This window comes from Schistocerca americana, chromosome 2, assembly GCF_021461395.2.
Source record: "Schistocerca americana isolate TAMUIC-IGC-003095 chromosome 2, iqSchAmer2.1, whole genome shotgun sequence".
Lineage (NCBI taxonomy): Eukaryota > Metazoa > Arthropoda > Insecta > Orthoptera > Acrididae > Schistocerca > Schistocerca americana.
In genome coordinates this window covers 201,185,774-201,206,461 of record NC_060120.1, presented here as the reverse complement: position 1 = coordinate 201,206,461, position 20,688 = coordinate 201,185,774, and the positions used below count along the sequence as shown (strand labels likewise).

Sequence of the window (20,688 nt, the reverse complement as noted above, 5' to 3'; positions counted from 1 at the left end):
CCAATTCTGAAGGTCGCAGAGGTCAAATACATCGAAGGAAAGGCTACTTAGAATTTGTACAGAAACCAGATGGCAGTTGAAAGAGTCAAGGGGCATGAAAGGAAGCAGTGGTTGGGAAGGGAGTGAGACGGAGTTGTAGCTTGTCCCCAATGTTATCCAATATGTATATTGAGCAAGCAGTAAAGGAAACAAAAGTTTGGAGCAGGAATTAAAATTCGCGGAGAAGAAATAAAAACGATGTTTGCTGATGATTCTGTAATTCTGTCAGAGACAGCAAAGGACTTGGAAGAGCAGCTGAACGGAACGGACAGTGTCTTGAAAGGAGGATATAAGATAACATCAACGAAAACATAATGAGGATAATGAAATGTACTCGAATTTAATCAGATGATGCTCAGGGAAATAGATTAGAAAATGAGACACTTAAAGAAGTAAAGGAGTTTTGCTATTTGAGGAGCAAAATAACTGATGATGGTTGAAGTAGAGAAGATATAAAATGTAGACTGGCAATGGCTAGGAAAGCGTTTCTGAAGAAGAAAAATTTGTTAACATCGAGTATAGATTTAAGTGTCAGGAAGTCATTTCTGAAAGTATTTGTATGGAGTGTAGCCACGTATGTAAGTGAAACATGGACGATAAATAGTTTAGATAAGACGATAATAGAGGCTTTCGGAATGTGGTGCTACAGAAGAATGCTGAACAATAGATAATGTAACTAATGAGGAGGTATTGAATAGAATTGGGGAGAAGAGGAATTTGTGGCACAACTTGACTAGAAGAAGGGATCGATTGATAGGACATACTCCAGGGCATCAAGGGGTCGTCAATTTAGTATTGGAGGGCAGCGTGAAGGGTAAAAATCGTAGAGGGAGACCAAGAGATGAATACACTAAGCAGATTCAGAAGGATGTAGGTTGCAGTAGGTACTTGGAGATGAAGATGCTTGGACAGGATAGGGAGCATGGACAGCTGCATCAAACCAGTCTCTGAACTGAAGACCACAACAACAGCAAATTTTCATCTATTTTTATTTAAACTAGTAGTAGTAGTAGTAGAACGCGTTTCGATCTTTCAAGTACAGTAGTAAATGATGTTATCGACAGTGTCAAAGATTAACCTTTAGCGCTGTCAGTGTCATCATTTACTACTGTACTTTAAACGTAAGTTTAATTGCTATAGTATAGGCAGTTTAATTCTTAGTGCCGTCAGCCATCTTTAAATGCAGTATTTAATGCTGTCATCCAGGTTTAGACTATATATTCTGATGATGCTCTTGTTCATTTGAAAAGCGAAATAAAAAATACTAAGTGCGACTTGTGGCTGTTTTCAAGAACTTATTTAGGGTGACATTTTGGGATGCACATTTGTGAGAATATATATATTTACATGGATACCCTGCAAATCACATTTAACTGCCTGGCAGAGGGTTCGTAGAACCTCCTTCACAATTCTCTATTCCAATCTCGTATAGCTCGCTGAAAGAACGAACACCTATATCTTTCCGTACGAGATCTGATTTCCATTATTTTATCATGGTGATAGTTTCTCCCTATGTAAGTCGGTGTCAACAAAATATTTTCACATTCGGAGGAGAAAGTTGTTGATTAGAATTTCGTGAGAATATTCCACCGCAACGAAAAACGCCTTTGTTTTACTGATGTCTACCCCAAATACTTTATCATTTCAGTGTCACTCTCTCCCCTATTTCGCGATAATACAAAACATGCTGCCCTTCTTTGAACTTTATCGATGTACTCCGTCAGTCCTATCTGGTAAGGATTCCACACCGCGCAGCAGTATTCTAAACGAGGACCGACAAGCGTAGTATAGGCAGTCTCCTCAGTAGAACTGTTACATTTTCTAAGTGTTCTCGCAATAAAACGCACTCTTTGGTTAGCTTTCCCCACAACATTTTCTGTGTTCCTTCCAGTTTAAGTTGTTCGTAACTGTAATTCCTAGGTATTTAGTTGAATTTACGGCCTTTAGATTTGATTGATTTATCGTGTAACCGAAGTTTAACGACTTCCTTTCAGCACTCATGTGGATGAGCTCACACTTTTCGTTATTTACGGTCAACTGCCAATTTTCGTATCATACGGATATCTTTTCTAAATCGTTTTGCAAGTTCGTCGAGCGAACGGTTGTATATGATTGTTAAGCATGGAGCTATTGCATCGGCTTACTCTGAAAGGAACCTAATTGGTATACAGTCTGGACTAAAAGACTTGTTTTGATTAAGCGATTTCAGTAGCTTCACTACTCCGAGGATATTTACTTCTACGTTACTCGTGTTGGCAGCTGTTCTTGATTCGAATTCTGGAATATTTACTTCATCTTCTCTTTCGATTTTCAGTTTCTGCAAATAAGTTCATTATTTTTCCTTTGTTGGCCAGGTGGAGTATGTTGCACATTTGTTCTACAGGTAACTGAAGATGAACGTCAAGTGACCGACGTAGCTCACAACTTACAAATAGTCTACCTGGTTAATAAAAGAAGAAAAATGACCTTCAATGAAGAAACTGAATTATGAAAATCTGTTGTTGTATCTTTTTTATTTGTAAATGTCATTCCAACTGTGAGTAAAATTTAGATTATTAATTTTTAGATAAAATGTACTACATTACTTCTACTTAATAATCTCAGACAGTACTTAACTCATTCACGCCAAACAATTTCGGTTCTGTGTAGTCATACAGAAGCTTAAACTAGAATTAGTACTTTCAGAACCTGTAGGCAAAATTCAATTTTGATCGCAGGTAAATCTTCTGTATGCCATAAAAGTTGTCAGTCGGCAAAATTGCGGATACCGGGCTGTTTTTGTACAAGATAGAAGCGAACAGGTATTGGCGCCACATCTATAAACGCGAAAATCGAAATAACAGCAAGCTGAGTAGGAAGTTAAGTACACGCAGCCAGCGATATAGCGTATATATACAAGTCGCAAAGTGTAGTAACCAAACAAAATTTTTATTTTGCACAGGGGGGCTGCAGCCTTCTATTTGCTGTCGATATTTTAAGAGATGTACTTGCTGAAGATTCAAATATGTATTACGCTAACTGAGCATGTATGAAGGCATGAAACGCGTATAAAAACAAGTAAAAATACTGCCTTGACACAATGGTAACACCAGTTCCCATCAAATGAGCGATGTTAAGCGGTGTCGGGCTGGGTTATCACTTGGATGGGTGGCCATCCAGTCTGCGGAGCGCTGTTGACAAGTGGGAAGACACTCAGCCCTTGTGAGCCAAACGGAGGAACTACTTGAAACTTCCTGGCAGGTTAAAACTGTGTGCCGGACAGAGACTCGAACTCGGGACCTTTGCGTGGCAGAAGTAAAGCTGTGACCACGGGGTGTGAGTCGTGCTTGGGTAGCTCAGTTAATAGAGCACTTGCCCGCGAAAGGCAAAGGTCCCGAGCTCGAGTCTCGATCCGGCACACAGTTTTAATCTGTCAGGAAGTTTTATATCAGCGCACACTCTGCTGCGGAGTGAAAATCTCATTCTGAGTAACTACTTGATCGACAATAGCGGCTCCGGTCTCGCAGACTGACATACGGCCGGGAGAGCGGCGTGCTGACCACATTCCCTTCCATATTCTCATCCAGTGACGCCCGTGGGCTCGGGATGACACGGCGGCCGGTCGGTGCCATTGGGCCTTGTTCGGGCGCAGATTAGTTTTAAAAATACGCGAAGAAGTGACTGCTTGCTGTATTTCTTAAGGTAATTTGATCCATAGCCACGGAGTTAAAAAACTAATAAAATGGATAAATTAAATGTGATCTCAGCTAGTTTCTGACATGTCTACATTTTGTATGTTTTAACAACATTCATGTCATGTAGGATTTGCCAGGGTGCCGATAACCACGATGTTGACCGCCCTAAACAAACAACAACAAAGTTGTTTCTAGAATGAAAGTTCTGCGAGGTGCGCAGGAGAGCTTCTGTGAAATTTAGAAGGCAGGAGACGACGTACTGCCGGAAATAAAGCTGTGAGGACGGGGTGTCAGGCGTCCTTGGGTAGCTCAGTTGGCTGCCGGAGCGGTAGCTCAGCGTGTTCGGTCAGACGGTTAGCTACCCTCTGTAACAAAAAACTGAGTGAATGGATCAAGAACCTAAATGGGTGTCATCGGACGTCCGCCCAGAACGAATTCAACGAACAATATAGAACAAAAGTAGATCAACCAAAAAAAAATTGCTGGAGCACCTGCCCCCAATAGGCAAAAGTCCCGAATTCGAATCTCGGTCCGACACACAGTTTTAAACTGCCAGGAAGTTTCAAAGCCGTTTCTCCTTAACAACTGTTTCTACACCACAGATGAGTTCTTTAATAGAAATAATTTGTCAATTACAAACCCGTAAAAGGCCAGCACATACTCCAATTTTGTAAGACTTTGTTCAACTGACACGCTCGACGTCATAACATTTATCACGAATAATATGTACGGAACATGGAACTAAGAAATCACCTAAGTGACTACATGTAGTAAAATAAGAATATCGTCAGTCGCTTGATGTAGTTCAGGAAAACCACAGAAATCCTGAAGTCTAAGAACAGGACGAGGATTCCGTACAGGTACAAGGCTGGTTGACGATTATCTGAAGGCAATATAACAGGAAAAACGTACAAGATGCACAGACTTCTTGTCTTCAAAGAACCGTTGATTACGTCGCAGGTTTCATTTTGTATTTGGCCCTACCTCTCCATGGTAGCGTGATCTATACCTGTCGGCAACTGTTGTGTTAGAAGCCGAAGTCATTAAAGAAGATTAATACCAGACTTTCCACATGAATGGCTGCCAATTATTTCCGGCCCATCATGTAAATAACTGTGTGACCTATTAGACTCGTTTCAGAACAGATGCCGGCAAGAGAAATCTCGACAACTACGCCTGGCGACACCGAAACTGAAAATTCGTACAGCGTCGACGCTTCGTTAACTGTAATCGCACTTTTTTCCAGGTCGGAGCTGACGCTCATTGGCTACGCGTTCACAGACCAGCAGTCTCCTTGCTCGTCCTTGGGAATAACAGGCCTGCTGCTCGCTATATAACCGTCCTGAGGTGCCTACCCCACTCAACCTCACTTCGCAGGTACCAGCGCTCACTTGCGGCATCCGTGACTGAGGTCAGTAACAACCAGTACTTTTAACTTTGTGCTTGTTTCTGATGCATTTTCGCCGTATATCATATGCATTGTCTTAGAGTAATTTATGAATGTATTTCTTTTTGATTATGTTCAGCCTTCAGCAGACACTTTTTATTTACTTCTTTTTTACTCAGAATTGTTTCGTTGAAATTACAGATCTTCAGAAGTTCCTTTTATTTCGTTTCAGACAAATAACAGGGTAAATTACATTTAACTGTCTGCACAGTCAGAATTTCAGTTTTTAATTGAAGTATTTGTACAGATTGTAAAAAGTAGTCTTTCCTGTTATTTGATAGAAAGCAAATAAAGAACCCACTGAAGATTATGTAACTTCAAAGAAACATGTCTGGGTACAAAAGAAGAAGAAAATGTGTTTGCTCAATGTGGAAATTCTCCAAAAACAAACTTACGCCACTAGGGAGAAACACTACGTCAAGATAAATTATGCTTATAAATTTGTTTCTGTATACACAACGAAATTCCTCAAACCGCTGTATGGAGCACGATGGAGGGTGTTAGGTAGCATAGCCATTACAAAGCAATAATGACTTTCGGATACTTCTTCTCACATCCCTATGTCTGTTATCTCCTCTTGACGAGGGATGCTGTTGAAAATGGTCTGGCTGTCAAAATCGAATACCGACATACCGATTACGGCAACTGACAATGTTTTTCCATACGTTGCCAGTTTAAGACCCCCGAAAACATCTCTAACTTTTTCCAAAAGAATAAACCGGCCCGTTTGTCTCAAGAACACAGTTGAACCGTTACAGCAGTGCTTCATGCTTAAATACAGAAATAATAATAAAATCTCACACAGCACTGCTGCGTATCATTTCCTTTGCCCTCTCGCAGCTTTTATCTGGGAATCTACGACTACCCGAAATTTTTTTTTCTCTCTTCCACTTATCCTAATTTATATTGCTTCGTAACGTCGCCACGTGACTGAGTCAAGATCCCACAGACAAACTGCGATCAAGTACTATTGGTTTTTAATAATCTTTATTTATGACAGTTTAATAATAACAACACATCCGAAAAATTACACTGCGCTGGTTTCCATTTCCTGTGATATCATTTCATGTGAAGACAACATCGTCAGAGAACTATGACCTGTATGTGACCGTGTCTCTCACTTTTTTCTAATGAGTCAAACATACAGGGTGAAAATTCTTGAACTATACGAAGTAAAATCGTCATACCTTCTGAACGGTTTGCGTTCGGACATTCAAACTGCACGGTTGGCCGCGGGGCATGATGGGAATTAGTATGTGCATGCGCACTCACTTTGTTGTTGTCGGCCATTTGCCCGTGAAAATGTCACGGTACAGCACATTTGGAGGAATGAGAATGCGCATTTCGCAATCGAGAAGTCGCTACACCCACAACGGGTGACTGGTGTGCAATGTCCAGTGACGGAATAATCGGTGCGATATTCCTCGATGGCACGGTGACTACCGAACGGTAAGTGAAGGTTTTGGAAGGTGATTTCATCCACATTATCCAAGGTGACCCTGACTTCGACAAGATGTGGTTCATGTAAGAAGGAGCTCGACCCCATCGAAGCAGGAGAGAGTTTTATGTCCTGGAAGAGCACTTTGGGGACCACATTCTGGCTCTGGGGTACCGAAAGGCCACCATCATGAGCCTCGATTGGCCGCCATATTCTCCGGATCTGAACACGAGCCACTCCTTGTGGTGGGTCTGTACTAAAGACAAAATGCACAGCAATAACCCCAAAACCATTGCTGAGATGAAAACAGCCAATCAGAAGGTCATCGACAGCATAGATGTCTCGACACTTCTGCGGGTCATGCAGAATTTCGCTATTGGTCTGCGCCACATCGTCGCCAATGATGGCAGGCATATCGAACATGTCATAACCTAATCCTAATATCTGTAGTAATGTTTACATGTTGAATGAAAACCCGCTACGTTAGCCGATAGCGCTAATGCGCTGCTTCGTGGACTCGGGTAGGCGCGCCGGCCCCGGATCGAATCCGCCCGGTGGATTAACGACGACGGTTGGTGTGCCCGCCGGCCTGGATGTGGTTTTTAGGCGGTTTTCCACATCCCCCTAGGTGAATATCGGGCTGGTCCCCACGTCCCGCCTCAGTTACATGGCTCACAGACATCTGAACACTTTCGCATTATTCCATGGGTTACACTAGTCGCAGACAGTTGGGGGACACTAATTCCGTCCTGGGGGGTACGGGGTGGCGGCAGGAAGGGCATCCGGCCACCCCTTAATCTAACATTGCCAAATCCGATTAACCATGATGACCTGCGGGACAAAGGCACAAGAGAAAGAAAGAAAGTTTACATGTTGAATAAAGTGTGTGCACGCCGTAGTTTGTAACTAATTTACATTTTTTTCAAGTAATTCAATAATTGTGAGCCTTTATGTTGTCCCTGGAGGAATGGTCAGTATTCAGGGATATGCAGCAAAGCTCATTTGAAGCAAAATACGTCGTATGGCCATATACCCTATTCCTAATGATTTACGAGAGAGAAGATATTCATTGTACATTTGTGTTTCGATTAGTGGCGCGTTCGTATGTGTCTTACCCAGAACACCTCTCTGACGCTTTGTTCTAGCCCAGCTTATATCGTTGCTTTCAGTCTCGTTGCTCGGGATTTCTCACTGCCATTAAACTATTCCGTTGAACGGCGCAGTTGTCCATGCCGTGTTGTGAGTTAGTTATTGCGAGGGCCTAAGCGTATCAGACAGAAGCATCGATTAACTGTGTTTATACATGTGCTGGCTAAAATGCCACGTAGCCACACTAAAAAAGAATATACAGATATTGTATAGCTTCTGCGACGGTAGTGCTCCTGTTGCTGTCGAAGAATACCGTCGGCGCTTTCCGACATGTCGAATTTCTGATCGGATTTTTCAATTGGAACTTTATAACACGCATGTCGTGCATGTGCAGATGTCTAAACCTGACAATGTATTGAATAATGCCGAACATAAGTAAAATGTACATTAAATGTGTTCTGTCTATGAAACCATTCTGGTTAGTGCATATGTCCATATGAAGTTCGCCGCTTCGAACGATCGTTCGTGTCATATCTCTGAATATTGGCCACTCCAGTATAAGGTGAGGTACTTTCAGCAGGATATCCACAATACGGGGTGTCTTACTATGGTACTTGCAAGCGAAATGGAGTGGGTAGACGACAATAAAACAACCAAATAATCCTTAAAAAACATGGGAAAGGAAACTAATCATTTCCCTAATACGACGCGTTACGACACAGTTCATGTTCGTCTTATAACCGAGTCTCCGAGGATCCGAACTGCAGATATGCACTTGAGGACAAATACAATATAACAAGTGATCCACATAGCCACAATTCACGTGGTCTGCAGAGGACAGATTCAGTGTAGATGCAGATAGAGACAAGCGTCCACAATGCGTTCACAGAGTTCATCGACGCTGTCATCAGGCTTGAATACATCAAAACTCTTAAGTAACCCCAAACAAAAAAATCAACTGGGTTCAAGTCGAGAGAACTGGAATGCCACGGCACTGTCGAGTCACGACCGATACACTTGTTGTTGAAATGCTTTTTACCAGTACTCGGGCATCTGGGACGATGAAAAATCAAACTAGGTTAGTTTATCACTTTGTAATTTACACATCACTTGTAGCGTTTCGAAATAAATGTAGCCTTGAAACTTCTTGGCAGATAAAAACTGCATGCCGGACTGAGACTCGAACTCGAGACCTTTACCTTTCGCCGGCAATAGCTCTACCATCTGAGCTACCTAAGCATGACACACAACCCCTCCTCTCAGTTTTTATTCCGCTAGTACCTCGTCTCCTACCTTCCAAACTTCACAGAAGCTCTCCTGCAGACCTCCTGGAAGAATGGCTTAGCCACAGCCTGAAGGATTCTTCCAGAATGAAATTTTCACACTGCCATGAAGTTTCATATCAGCGCACACTCAGCTGCAGAGTGAAAATTTAATGCTGGAAATGCAGCCCTATATATTAACGGTTTTGTAACACTGGCATGACCGCACTAATTTATTGTGCACATTGTGATAAATCCGACGTACGTCTATAGTTGCCCAAATACGTCGTAGACATTTTTAATGGAACTACATACTTTATCTGTGGCCTTGGAAACAGCCACGAAAGACAACTTCAGCGGCATAACATAAAATGTGGAACTTGATTAAATAGTAACAAGATAATAGAGCTGTAAACGGCAGTCCTTCCTCCAAGAGAAAAGGTGGCACAAAGTTAGTTGTTTGGTTGATTCGGGGAAAGGGACTAAACAACAAACTCATCAGTCACATCAGATTAGGGATGGATGGCGAAGGAATTAGGCCATGCTCTTTCAAACGAATCATCCCGGCATTTGTCAGAAGCGATTTACGGAAATCACGGAAAACCTAAATCAGAAAGACCGAACTCGAGTTTGAACCGTCAGTGTCCTGAATGGGCGTCCAGTGTGCTAACCACTTTGCCTCCTCACTCGGTTGCCGCAACGTATTTTCCCCCATAGCACATGTAAACAAACACGTAACTCAGGCATCGTTATTCTGTTTACCTCTACACTAAAAGTCCATTAGTCTGTAGTCTGCTTTTGTAATTATCTGCTACGGAGTTGGGGTGTCGAACCCGAGACTCAAGTTGGCAGAGCTGAAGCTGGGACCCACCACTCCGTATTTTGTCAGGAGGCCGAGCAAGTTCAAGAGCGTTCAAATGGTTCAAATGGCTCTGAGCACTATGGGACTTAATATCTGAGGTCATCAGCCCCTAGAACTTAGAACTACTTAAACCTAACTAACCTAAGGACATCACACAAACCCATGCCCGAGGCAGAATTCGAACCTGCGACCGTAGTGGTCGCGCGGTTCCAGACAGAAGCACCTAGAACCGCTCAGCCATTGCGGCCGGCCAACAGCGTCGAGAGGCAGTGTAGAGTGATTCAGCGGTATTCGGTAACATCCGTTTATTCAACTAATTTACAGTACTCTATGGGTGAAGCGTAATGTCAGCGTGGCAACGCGAGCTGTCCCACGGGTCCAGCAGGCTCAGCGAACTCCTGATATGCCGACGTCGCTGCTGCCATCATCAAGGTCACCCGCCGATGGAAGTCTGTCGTGCTCTGCCAGTCGCCGCCCGCCGGGGCGTTGCGACTGGCGCCGCTCCACTGCCCGCGATTCTGGACACTGCTACAATCCCTGGACCTTGCCGCCCTCAGCCCTGTTTGGCCTGCTCTGTCCGACCGTGGGACGAAGGTGGGTGTACTGGGCACCTGTGGCCCTCGGGCTGCTGCTGCTCCCAGGGCAGAACCGGACTCGAACCTGCACCCTCCTGGACGCTGTGCCGCAACTTGCCGCTAGTGGTGCTTGCCGGATGGCAACACCCGCATCCGTCTCTGGCGCTGCTGCGCCTCCCACAGCGTACGCCTCGCCCGAACCCCGGTACGCCAGGTGGGAAGCGAATGTGGCCCGTAGACTCGAGTGGGACCGAGCCCCTCCTGGACCCATTGCAGACCACTGTGACTGCCCTCCTTCAGGCAGAACGTGCGATCTCCAAGTTCCATGCTGCCGTTCCGTCCTGCCCCGGTGTTGTGTCCCCAGAGGCGGAATATAGCCCCAACAAGTACATAGAAACAAAGTACAAGTTTATGCAGAAGGCTTATAACATTGCTGCCAGACTGGCCCCTAAAAGTGTAGACCAGCACAGGTCCGTCCCGATGCTCGACTGACCTGGCACACCCTGTCCCAAGCTAAAATTGCCCATCTGTTTATCTTGGTTTCTCCCTCGCTTCTGACGTAGTGTCAGAGAGATACAGAAACTATGGCAGGGATAAATTCCCACACGTCAGCCACTTACAAATCGCCACTCTTGGCTCTGGCCTAGTGCCCCACCTCATACACTGCAATAACTTAAAGCAACGCTGCAGTTTCCTGCCTCGTTGTTGCTCCACTCAAAACAAATCGTGCGTGTAGTACCGCCGTCGCAGCTCCGCGTCCGCGAGTGCCATGTTTACCTTGCCTGGCCCGCTGGCTGTCGTCTGTTACCACACCTGCCAGCGGCCCGAGATTTCATCGTCAAACTGCGCCTTCATAGATTTTTGATAAAATTTTCCTTTCCCTCGAATAGGACTGACAGTAGCGCAGCATATCAAGACAAATTTCTCGTGAAGCTACTCGGATTTACGACAGTCGAAATATTGCTATGGTTGTATATATAAAGTGTCGTCAGCGTGTTAGAGAAGCGATGGGGTTATACACATATCCTGCTAAGCCATCACGATCATGCTGTGCAATTAAGTTTAAAAAACTTTGCAGACAGTAAATGTGAAGAATAAAATGCCCCAGCGAAGAACAATGGCAACTTACTAGAGAAAAGCCAACTAACATTGTAGCAGCAATAACATACAGTCCACGTAAGCAAAATATCACCCATGAATAACATAACTCTGGGTTTCTTTCTGGGCAGGAAACTAAAAAAAGGGATCTAAAAGGAAACAAGTTTGTCGAAAAGAAGAAATCCATGTGTCATGGAACATCACTTCCACACACGTTAAGCCATCGAAGTCCTCTTCCAAGGTTTCTCCCGAGTATATATTTCCATTAAAAACTTGAGTGTCGTAGTTCGGCAGTTATAAACGTTGAAAATTATTTTGCTACCTCTGAAATTTCGCAGTTATGTCCCCTATAAGTTATCGAAAGTTGCACATCAATATATTGACTCGTTAGGTTCTGGATACGAGGGCATGCTGAAAAGTTATGCCTCCAAATTTTCTTTGTGAAAACCCTTAAGGCTTGCGTGTATTCCGTCAGCTTCTTCCATTGTCTCAGACTTTGGTGTTTTTTTTTTTTTATGTCGCGCATTTTGTTGAGCTGTAAGTGTTTCACGCGTCAGTATCTCCAAGCAGGAAAGTTCGTGATGGCGCATCTGCGTGGATAGTAAGGTTCGGCATTAAATTTCTTTATAAATAACTGTTTAGCTATGGTTAACATTGCGAGACGCAGTTAGTGTTGAAATAAAGATACTGGTCCATGTTCAGAGTTCTCTTAACGAGTGAGCCCAATTACTGTACTGACTCTCGTCTGTTTCGAGACGTAATTTTCGTTTACGAGTCAGTGCCAAAATATCGTGTTATAAGAGTTTTCTGGTGAGCAGTTTGGCTTGTGAACGATAAAAGCGAGGTTATGAGGGACTATTCTTTATATGAAAAAATATAAAACGAAATGTAGGAACAAGCAATGATGCATTGATAGTGCCATGTTTACCTTGCCTGGCCCGCTGGCTGTCGTCTGTTACCACACCTGCCAGCGGCCCGAGATTTCATCGCCAAACTGCGCCTTCACAGATTTTTGATAAAATTTTCCTTTCCCTCGAATAGGACTGACAGTAGCGCAGCATATCAAGAAAAATTTCTCGTGAAGCTACTCGGATTTACGACAGTCGAAATATTGCTATGGTTGTATATATAAAGTGTCGTCAGCGTGTTAGAGAATTCATTGTGGAAGTTCTTGCCAAATGTCATGTAGTAAATTCTATGTGCTCTTGAGAACTGAAAGAATGGGAGAAGTGTCGACCAAACATTTCAGATCAAATGCATTTATTTGCTCGAGAAAATATATTCCTGCAAATTCATCAAACAATATGAAGAATGCAGTAAATAGCGCTTTTTTGTTTTATCCTTTTTCTTGTTATGTGCCAATTTACAACGAAAATAATTTTTCTCGTCAAATAATTGTTACTTTTTCACTGCTGAAATAATTTTCTTTAACCCTTGTTTATCTGTCTGTTATTTATTTATGCATAGTGTGGGCTTTTTATTTTCAAAATGTTAATACCTATTTGCCTTTCAGATATTTCGTCTCTCTAGTAGAAAAAAATACAAGAATCTTGTGTAACGTTTCTGTGTCTGACGAAAACAAAGCAAACAACACAATAAAGACTGAGAAGATACAAAACGACAACATGCATTTCTATAATATGAGTGAGTTCAACCAGAATAGTTAACATTCGATATTAGTATATGTCGCCAGAGTCCCTCATTTAGAACGCCACACTCAACACAATCTACAGACGACATAGACACACTCATGTCGTTGTTGCTGATTTACATACAGGCACAAAACGCGCATTTACACATACCTGTCACATTAAGTACTGTACAGCTGTTAACTACTGTACGTATTTCATTTTCAGAAAAAAGAATTAACATGTATTTTTTGTAAAGAATGTCTGTAGTCCCATCACAACGTTAGTGAGAAACGTATGAAAATCCCTGCATTAGCTCCTGACTTTACCCCTCACATTCATACAAAAAATGTAGTGGGGGTATATATATATATATATATATATATATATATATATATATATATGCAGCAAAATAATGGACATATGTATGTATTCAAGTCTGGAATCTCCTCCCAAACGCCTGGATCTATTTCAACCAAATATGACACACAAGCAGCAAACTTCGTGATTATCAACACTGTGTGGTTTATAACCTATAATTTCCTAGTTCCAGTAGAAGTGGAGATACGGGCAGAAACGTCTTTCTTCAGCGCCTGCCACGTAAGTATACCCGTATGACACTTGTGTGGAAAGGTATCGGCCTTCATTGTCGACCTGCTTTGCAAGGCAGCTTACGTGTCAGCTGCGGCACCACGTTGTGTTGCGCCACGTAAAGTAGTGTAATTCTGATGTTGCCATCCCATAAATATGACTAACTTCGTTGGCAACCACGTTGTCCACTTCCTCTTCATCACTACAATGTCTATCCTCTTTATGTATCATTTCCACAACAGCACATTTAGTCACTTCATATCGGTCATCTTGGTTCAACCACATTTGCACCTCACTGTCATCTGTATTTTCACACCCAGAAAGATGTCGACGAGTTCTAACAATTGTTCACATCCATTGAAAAATTATTATATATATGTATATGTATAGAGTCCATGGTTTATCATCAGGTATTGCAGCTTTCTTATTCAAATGTGTATAGTCACTCATACCAGACAGATAGCGCTCGTCACATGTTTCATATAATGACCAGTATCCTCAGAAAACGATGTTTGTTTACCGATTTTTTGGCTGTATTTTGCTATTATGAATGGGCTTAGAGACCAATCGAGAAAACGCCACACAGCCACCATACGAACACAGTCGGGACAGTATGGCTTCAAAGATAAATTTTTGAGTACATCCTGGAATTCTATTAGCCTTTAGGCGAAAAAACAGCCAGATCGAGTGTCCTCTAGCTCCTGACACATCTTGGAATATTTGTTCGCCACAACGTCATTTCCCGCATTGCTTACTCTCATATGCCTGCCTGCGCCATGATTTCTGTCTGGGGCACAGCCATGCAGCGGCACAGCTTGGAGTACTGTTTACTCTTCGTATTTTGCTGCCTTGTTGATATACATCGTTGAAGTGAATATCCTGCAAAACTAATTTCAGAGCACTTTATCGAATGTCCACAAAAAACATTTTATTTTCTAGGAGAGACATTCCGATTTCTTTTATCAGTGCTGGGCTTCACACGAAACACTTGATGAATAGTATTTTGATTTTATCTTAACTATACCTACACACTGCAAAAAAGAAATGGGAAATATTTGACAAAATATGTTCGGCTAGCGACCTAATGCACTGGGAATGCTGTGATTTTATTATTAAAGAACTCAGTGGCGGTGAAGTTTTCCCTGCAGCTTAACCCCATATGTATTTGACACATATATCACACACACCTCTTCCTTCCCCCCTCTCTATGTCCACCTACTGCTCCCACGTCTCTCCATCCACTTTGTTATCCCATCTCTATCTATCTCCATCTCTTCCCTCCCTTTGTCATATCCTCCTCCCCCTCTCTTTGTATATTTGCTCTTTCCCCTCTTCCACCTGCCCACTACCTCATTACCCATTCCACCTGCCTCCTACATCACCCCCTCCTATTTCCTCTCTGTGTCTATCTCTCTTGTCCCCTCTCTCGACCATCTCTTCTTCCTCCTTCTCTCTGTCTTTGTCCTCCACTTTTCTCACAACGTCCATCTGCTCCTCCTTACTCTCTGTGTCCATCTCCTCCTCCAGCCTCTTTGTATCCATCTCCTCCTCCCCCTCTTTCTGTCCATCCCCCTCTCTGTGCCCCTTATCACTCTATTCATCACCTCCTGCCCCTTCTCTCTCTGTACATCCTCTTTCTGTCCATCTCTGACTTCCAACAGCCACGCCCACCTACAAATGTAGCCCCTGAAAATCAGATCGATAAAGCAGCCTGATTTTAGTCCCACAACATGCATGTTGTGCAGGCTGCCATGCAAAGCAGGTCGGTAAAGCAATGAAGTGGACTGATACTACTCCAAGAAAACATCCTACATGTTTGAGGCTGGGAAGTCGTTACTTGTGCCTAACATGTAAGATACCCTGCAGAGCATGTCGATACTACTCCTACACAGCATAACAAATTACGCAGGGCAGCCTTTTGCCTGTATCCCTGCTCCTATTGGAACTAGGAGGTTATAAGCTCCACAGTACTGATAGTCATGAAGATTGCTGTTTGTGTGCCAAATTTGGTTGAAACAATGTCTTTTGGAGGAGATTCTGCACATACATACATGTTACTTTATATACTGGGTGGTTATAATTAAACTTCCCCATTTGACGCATTATAACAAGGAATCTAGTTATCTTACGTGGACCAAACTTGGTAGCATTAATATTGAGGACATGGGGAAGCGAAATAATTCAGAATCAGTTTAATTTAAACACTTTTAATGTGCTGCTACACTACATCATACCGTTACACACTGTAGCATTACTGATAGAAAAGGGTTAGAAAATATGGTGCCCATCAGTGTCAAAAACAGTCTGAAAGCGCAGGATAGCATTCTGCACAGCAGAACGAAGCACGTCCATAGGTATACTGGATACCTCTCTTGATATGCTGCACTTCAGATCAGCACATGTGTGAATGTTCCCTGGTAAGCCCTGTCCTCCAGGCAGCCCCACAGCCAGAAATCACAGGGATTGACATCAAGTGGTCGTGCTCGCTAAGTATTTGGAAACTATCGGCTGATAATTCGATCGTTTCCAAACGTGTTTCGGAGAAGCAGGTGAACTTAAAGAGCGATGTGCTGTAGGGCCCCATCTTGCATGGAAAGTGTTGAGTTCAAATGGTTCAAATGGCTCTGAGCACTATGGGACTTAACATCTGAGGTCATCAGTCCCCTACAACTTAGAACTACTTAAACCTAACTAACCTAAGGACATCACACACATCCTTGCCCGAGGCAGGATTCGAACCTGCGACCGTAGCAGTTGCGCGGTTCCGGACTGCAGCGCCTAGAATCGTGTGACCACCGCGGTCGGCTTTTGTTGAGTTCAATGCGTCGCTCTGCTGTAGTGCAGGTATTAAATGCTGGCGAAGTATATTGCTGTAACGCTGGCCAGTCACACTGCACGTCTGTTGTCCCTGAGCACCACCTGTTCAAAATCGATTGGACCAATGATGAACGCAGCCGTGAAGCCACGCCATACTGTGACATGTTCACCATACAGGGGAACTTCATGCACAGTGGCTAGAGGTGAAGATCCTCACACTCGGAAATTCTGTGTGGTCACTTCACCCATCAGAGGAAAGTAAGCTTCGTCTGTCAATAGGATTGTACAGGGCAATCCCTCGTCAACTTCAGTTCTTACGAGAAAGTCGATAGCGAAGTCAACAGATCGGTGTGCGTCCTGTGGTGCAAGCTGCTGTACGATATGGATCTTGTACGGATACCATTTGAGAATGGTTTGAAACACCTTCCGTACAGTGGACCACGGGATATTCAACTGTCGTGACACAGCACGCCCATTGCCTGACGATCAGGAATTGCGCGCTGCGTTGTCTGCCATAGCAACAGTGATTTCATCAACCGCCTGTGGTGCAATCGTCGTCGGCCTCTTCCCAGAGCGACGGCCAGTTCTCCACTTGTTTCGAACTTCTTCATCCCGCTCTGCACAGCAGGTGGAGAAAGAGGACCCTACCGTAATCCTTCCAGCCGGCGATATTCTCGAAGTGTAGCTGGAGCATTACTGTTGTTTTGATAATAGAACTCAACCCATAATGCCATGTACCTTTTGTCCAAGCTCAACAAGTGCACTGCGACCGGTCAGATGTGTGAGACTATGAATCACACTAGTTCCACCTGTCGTCACAACTGACAAAGGCATGTTGACAGCTTTGCAGACTGGAGCAGAGACCATCCTTTCATATTCCACATATGCATATGCTCAGCGGGTGATTGGTCTGGAAGTCGGATTGGTGTACATCTTTGACAGCACACTGGGTAGTGCGAGGTGTGTATTTCACAGGGTTTATAGATTTGACCATCTGCTGACGGGTATGCGGTTTTAAAAAAAAGTTCGCCTCGATAGCTGAGTGGTCAGCGCAGCAGACTGCCATGCCGAGAGGCCCGGACTCGATTCCCGGTGGGGCGGAGATTTTCTGCGCTCGGGGGCTGGGTATTGTGTTGTCTTCATCATCATCATCATATCATCCCCATCGACACGCAAGTCACCGAAGTGGCGTCAACTAAAAAGGCTTCCATCAGGTGACCGGTCTACCCGACGGGAGGCCCTCGCCATACGACATTTCCATTTTTTAATAAAAAAGCTAAACAGCGAGATACAGCTTTGAGATGGGCGCACATTCCACTGCAGAGCGAAAAATTCATTCTGGAAACAATTCTCCGGTATGTGACTAAGCCACATGTCCACATCATCATTTCTTCCAGGAGCGCTAGTCAGCATAACTTCCGTGAAGTTTGGAAGGTGGTACTGGAGGAAGTGAATCTGTGAGGGTGAGTCGTGTGTCGTGCTTGGATAGCTCAGTTGGTAGAGCACTTACCCGTTATTGAAGTTCCCCCTCCCCAAATGATCCTCTCTGAATATCAAAGTTTTTCTTCGTGACTCTAACTACATAACTGTATACTGAGTGCGGATTACTAGCGATATATATATATATATATATATATATATATATATATATATATATATATATATATATAAAACAGTAACGCAGCTTTCATGGGCTATGCTCGTTCTCTCGTGTTCTCTCCCCTGTAAACACTTGTTCAGAGATGCAGACGAACGGTAGTGGGCAATGGCGAATTGTCTGCGAATACTAGTTCGCCTCCATATGCTCAGGAGTAAACCGAGCTTGACTGTTAATCTGCGATGAAGAGGTTAGCACAGGAGAAGATGTAGTGGATGACTGTATCAATGTCTCGCAGTCCTCTCCCGCCCACCCCCACTCCAATAAAAGGTACCACCTGTTCCCATTGAGTAGAGACACCTAGGTGTAGCGTAGCGGAACGGGTGTGTTTACGTTGAGTAGCGGTGTTGCAGGTGGAGATGGAGGACCCGGGGCTGTACGCGCGACACGGCGCCAAGGTGTTCGAGACGGCGGGCGCCTTCCTGGACGAGCTGTGGCCGCGACTCACCTGGCCGGACCCGCCGCTGCCAGCCCTCGACGTCGGCTGCGGCACCGGCGAGGTCAGCCGGCAGGTAACTCAGCCGCCGTGGCGCTAGAAAGCTTTTTCTTCTTGGTTGGCTCTACAGTCCTTGAAGAACCTTGGTCCCCTGTATCACCTTCCTCCTTTCTTTTCTGTCCATCGCCTTCCTTCTCCAATTTCTTATTCCCATTGCCTTTAGATCTTCTTCAATATCGTCCAGCCACCTTTTCTTGGGTCTGCCTCTTCTCCTTCTCCCGTCAGGTTTTCCCATGAAAATTTCTTGACAGTCCGAGTTTCTGGCATTCTCTGTACATTTCTTGCCCATCTTATTCTTCCGTGCTTAATTTTAACAACAATATCTATCTGTCCAAAAAGTGTTTGTAATTCTACGTTTGTCCTTACTCTCCAGCCATCTTCCTCTCTCATTGCTCCAAAAATCCTTCTCAGTATCTTTAATTCCCATCTCAATAACCAGTTCTCCTCCTTTAATGCCTTCTGATGCATATATTACTATAGGTCTTAATATGGTCGAGTATATTGTGATTCCTACTAACATTCCTGGAATTAAATACGTTCTGCAAGGCAAAATAGCAACGATTTCCACTTTGTATCAATGGTTCAAATGGCTCTGAGCACTATGGGACTTAACTTCTGAGGTCATCAGTCCCCTATAACTTAGAACTACTTAAACCTAACTAACCTAAGGACATAACACACATCCATGCCCGAGGCAGGATTCGAACCTGCGGCCGTAGCGGTCGCGCGGTTCCAGACTGTAGCGCCTAGAACCGCTCGGCCACCCCGGCCGGCTACTTGGTATCCTTTCTTGAATTTCTACTGCTACTTTATTGTCCTCCGTTATTACAGAACGTAAATATTTAAATGTTTTCACTCTTTCATATCCTTTCCCATTCATTACTATTGAATTCTATTGTCCTTTTATATTGGGCTCCCCCATCACCATATACTTTGTTTTGTTTATGTTTACTTCTAAACCTACGTATAGTAGTTCCCCTTTAGTGCCCGTACATTCCTTGTTATTAATGCCACGTCATCCGCATATGCTACCATTCGAACTTGCCGATTAAGTATTGTTCCTCCTGGGTTTATCGGCTCGTAAACACTAGAAGTAAACGGTTCAGGAGCACCAGCCACACTGACTAGAGTACCTCGTAATTTCTCACACTTCCACAAAAATTACACAATCTGATCAAAAGTATGCGGACATCTATTAGTGGACATTAACATGGGGATGTGTCCACTCTTCTCCTTTATGACGGCTCCAATTCTGTTGGGACATTTTCAGTGAGGTGTGTAAATATCCGTAGAGGAATGACAGCAAATTGTTCCTCAAGAGCCGAAACAAGGCTAGGTAGTGATGTTGGAAACTGGGCTATGAAGCGAAGTCTGCCTTCTAACTTAGTCCATATATGTTCCAGTGGGTTCACGTCAGGGATCTGGCCAGGCCATTCCATTTTAGGAATGTTATTGTCCACAATCCATTGTTTCACAGATACTGATTTATGACGGGGTACATTTTTATACCGATACGATCACGTCTCCGGACTGTTCCTGTACTGTACTCAGTACAGAGTGCTGTAAAATGACTAGTTTCTTTGCGTGGCCATCCTCCACAGGGAGCACAGAAACATTTGTTTTGTAAATAAAAACGCTTTCTCTTGCTGCACTGTGTTTCATTTTTCGAGACGCGTTTCGACTTTTTCTCACTTTAAGGCATTATCAGTGGGAACTATAATGATGCAGTTATGATACACTTTTGTTTTGATACGTATTAATCGTAGATTATAAAACAGTTTACTGCTCGCTTTTTATGTAAACAAGTGATTACTTACGGCTCTTCCTGCTTTTAGCTGGCATTAGTGTCTCCTCTCACCTCTCACCTGGTCACTTGGAGGTCGCATTACCGCTCTATTTACGAAACATAAAACACGTACACGTTTCCAGAATGAGATTTTCACTCTGCAGCGGAATGTGCGCTGATATGAACTTCCTGGCAGATTAAAACTGTGTGCTGGACCGAGACTCGAACA

At 43.7% G+C, this 20,688-nt stretch overlaps 1 protein-coding gene across 1 annotated transcript in view; it reads left to right on the top strand.

The window, feature by feature from the left end:
* Positions 1-4,974: 4,974 nt before the first annotated feature.
* LOC124596389 (juvenile hormone acid O-methyltransferase-like) overlaps positions 4,975-20,688 on the top strand; it is a 60,811-nt gene continuing 45,097 nt past the window's right edge. The window contains exons 1-2 of the mRNA XM_047135514.1: positions 4,975-5,124; positions 18,531-18,689. Coding sequence (XP_046991470.1) covers positions 18,537-18,689 — 153 coding nt within the window. The 5' untranslated portion in view covers positions 4,975-5,124; positions 18,531-18,536. The remainder of the gene's footprint in view (positions 5,125-18,530; positions 18,690-20,688) is intronic.